The sequence below is a fragment of the Daktulosphaira vitifoliae genome, unplaced genomic scaffold, assembly GCF_025091365.1.
Source record: "Daktulosphaira vitifoliae isolate Bord-2020 unplaced genomic scaffold, ASM2509136v1 Scaffold_452, whole genome shotgun sequence".
NCBI classification, from domain to species: Eukaryota; Metazoa; Arthropoda; class Insecta; order Hemiptera; family Phylloxeridae; genus Daktulosphaira; species Daktulosphaira vitifoliae.
The window spans coordinates 1-1,703 of NW_026100017.1; the positions used below are offsets into that span (position 1 = coordinate 1).

At 27.8% G+C, this 1,703-nt stretch overlaps 1 protein-coding gene across 1 annotated transcript; it reads left to right on the plus strand.

Annotated features, from left to right (window-relative positions):
* The first annotated feature begins 25 nt into the window (after positions 1-25).
* On the plus strand, positions 26-1,353 carry LOC126909493 (trimethylguanosine synthase-like). Its single transcript, XM_050691921.1, has 2 exons — positions 26-305; positions 414-1,353. Exons 1-2 carry the CDS (start codon positions 293-295, stop codon positions 806-808), a joined length of 408 nt encoding a protein of 135 aa, XP_050547878.1. The 5' UTR covers positions 26-292; the 3' UTR covers positions 809-1,353.
* Positions 1,354-1,703: the final 350 nt, after the last annotated feature.

Below are 1,703 nucleotides of genomic sequence, written 5' to 3' on the forward strand. Positions count from 1 at the left end.
TACAACAAATCAAGAAAACCGCATCTTAATAGAAAATTCACTCAAATGTAATAGAATACAGTCTAAAAAATTAACCGAAAAAATTATAACATCTTACACTAACAGTGCGTTGCTAAGTAAAAAAATTGAACTTTTTACTACAGAAGGCCTGGAAAAAACTAAAGTGAATGGAAATTTACGTCGTGAAAATAATAACAACAAAAAATCCGCAACTAGAACTCGGCCTAATGATATTAAAAAACATTTATGGGATAAGAGGTACTTATTGTTTTCTAAATTCGACGAAGGAATCATGATGGACAATGGTAATAAAATTATTATTTCAACAAACTTAAGTTTTTTACTACATTATATAANTTATTATTTCAACAAACTTAAGTTTTTTACTACATTATATAACGTTTTTTTTTTAGAATCATTTTATTCAGTTTGTCCTGAAATCTTAAGTACACACATAGCGTTGAGATGTCCTGGCCTATACGTCGCTATGGATCCGTTTTGTGGTGCTGGTGGTAACATCATCCAATTGGCCAAAAGATACAAACAAGTAATCGCTGTGGATAACGATGCTAATAAATTGGAATTCGCGAAAAGAAATGCTGAGATTTATGGAGTCAGGGAGAAAATTACATTTATACTGGGAGATTTCTTCGAAATTGCAGAAACCTTAAAAAAATATAAGCCACGGGTCATAGTGACGTCTCCCCCATGGGCGGCCCTTCGTATAAGAAACACGAAGTTTACAGTCTCGAAAAACATATGTGTAGCAACTACGAAGGAGGCGGTAAAAAACTCTTCGACCTGTTAAGAAGTATTGCTCCCAACGTAGCACTCCACATACCTAAAACTATAGGTCGAAACGAGGTAAATCAATCAAATTTCTATAAGGAAATCACAATTGTAGTTAATGTCGATCAATTAATTTTCTAGTTAATACAATTTGGCAAACTATTCGATTTAAACATGGAGATTCAACATAATTATATTGACGATAGATACGATACGATAACTGCGTTTTTCGGCCGCTTTTTCAACATGAACACTAAATACTTATCCAACGACAACAAACTTTACACTAACAAAAAATTCTTGAAGTATCCATAATCAGCTGATTACTATTATTGATAAATATTAGTTCAAACAACTTTCACTATTTTTTGATTAAATACTGCTTTGAATTTTGATTTTTTCAAATTATTGACATTATACCGTTAAAAGACACATACAAATTTCGAAATATTCTAATTTTCACGTTAAAAATACTACCGATTTTCGAATAAATATAAATACCTTTTGCCGCAGCATATTTTACTGAAAAGTAAATTTAAATACATTTCATTATAAAACATATAATTTTTTTTATGCGCTTGATTTGTATAACTTGAATTAAATTTTTTTATGATTTTAGTTTCATGTTTAATATTTTTACTGTAAATATTACATTAAATTACTCTTGAATTTATTTTGTTGATCAAAAATAAGTAAATATACTTTATTTCTTAAAATTGTTTAACTCGAAATATTTGTTATATTGTATTCTATAATAAATAATTATTATAATAAATCAAATGTTTATGATAAATGATTTATTAAGTAACATGTTACCAAATTTTTTTGAATCTTATAGAATGGTAGTAGAACAAACAATTAGAGTTAAAAAATGATTAATAACAAAGTAAAAATATTCAAATTGTAGTTGATAC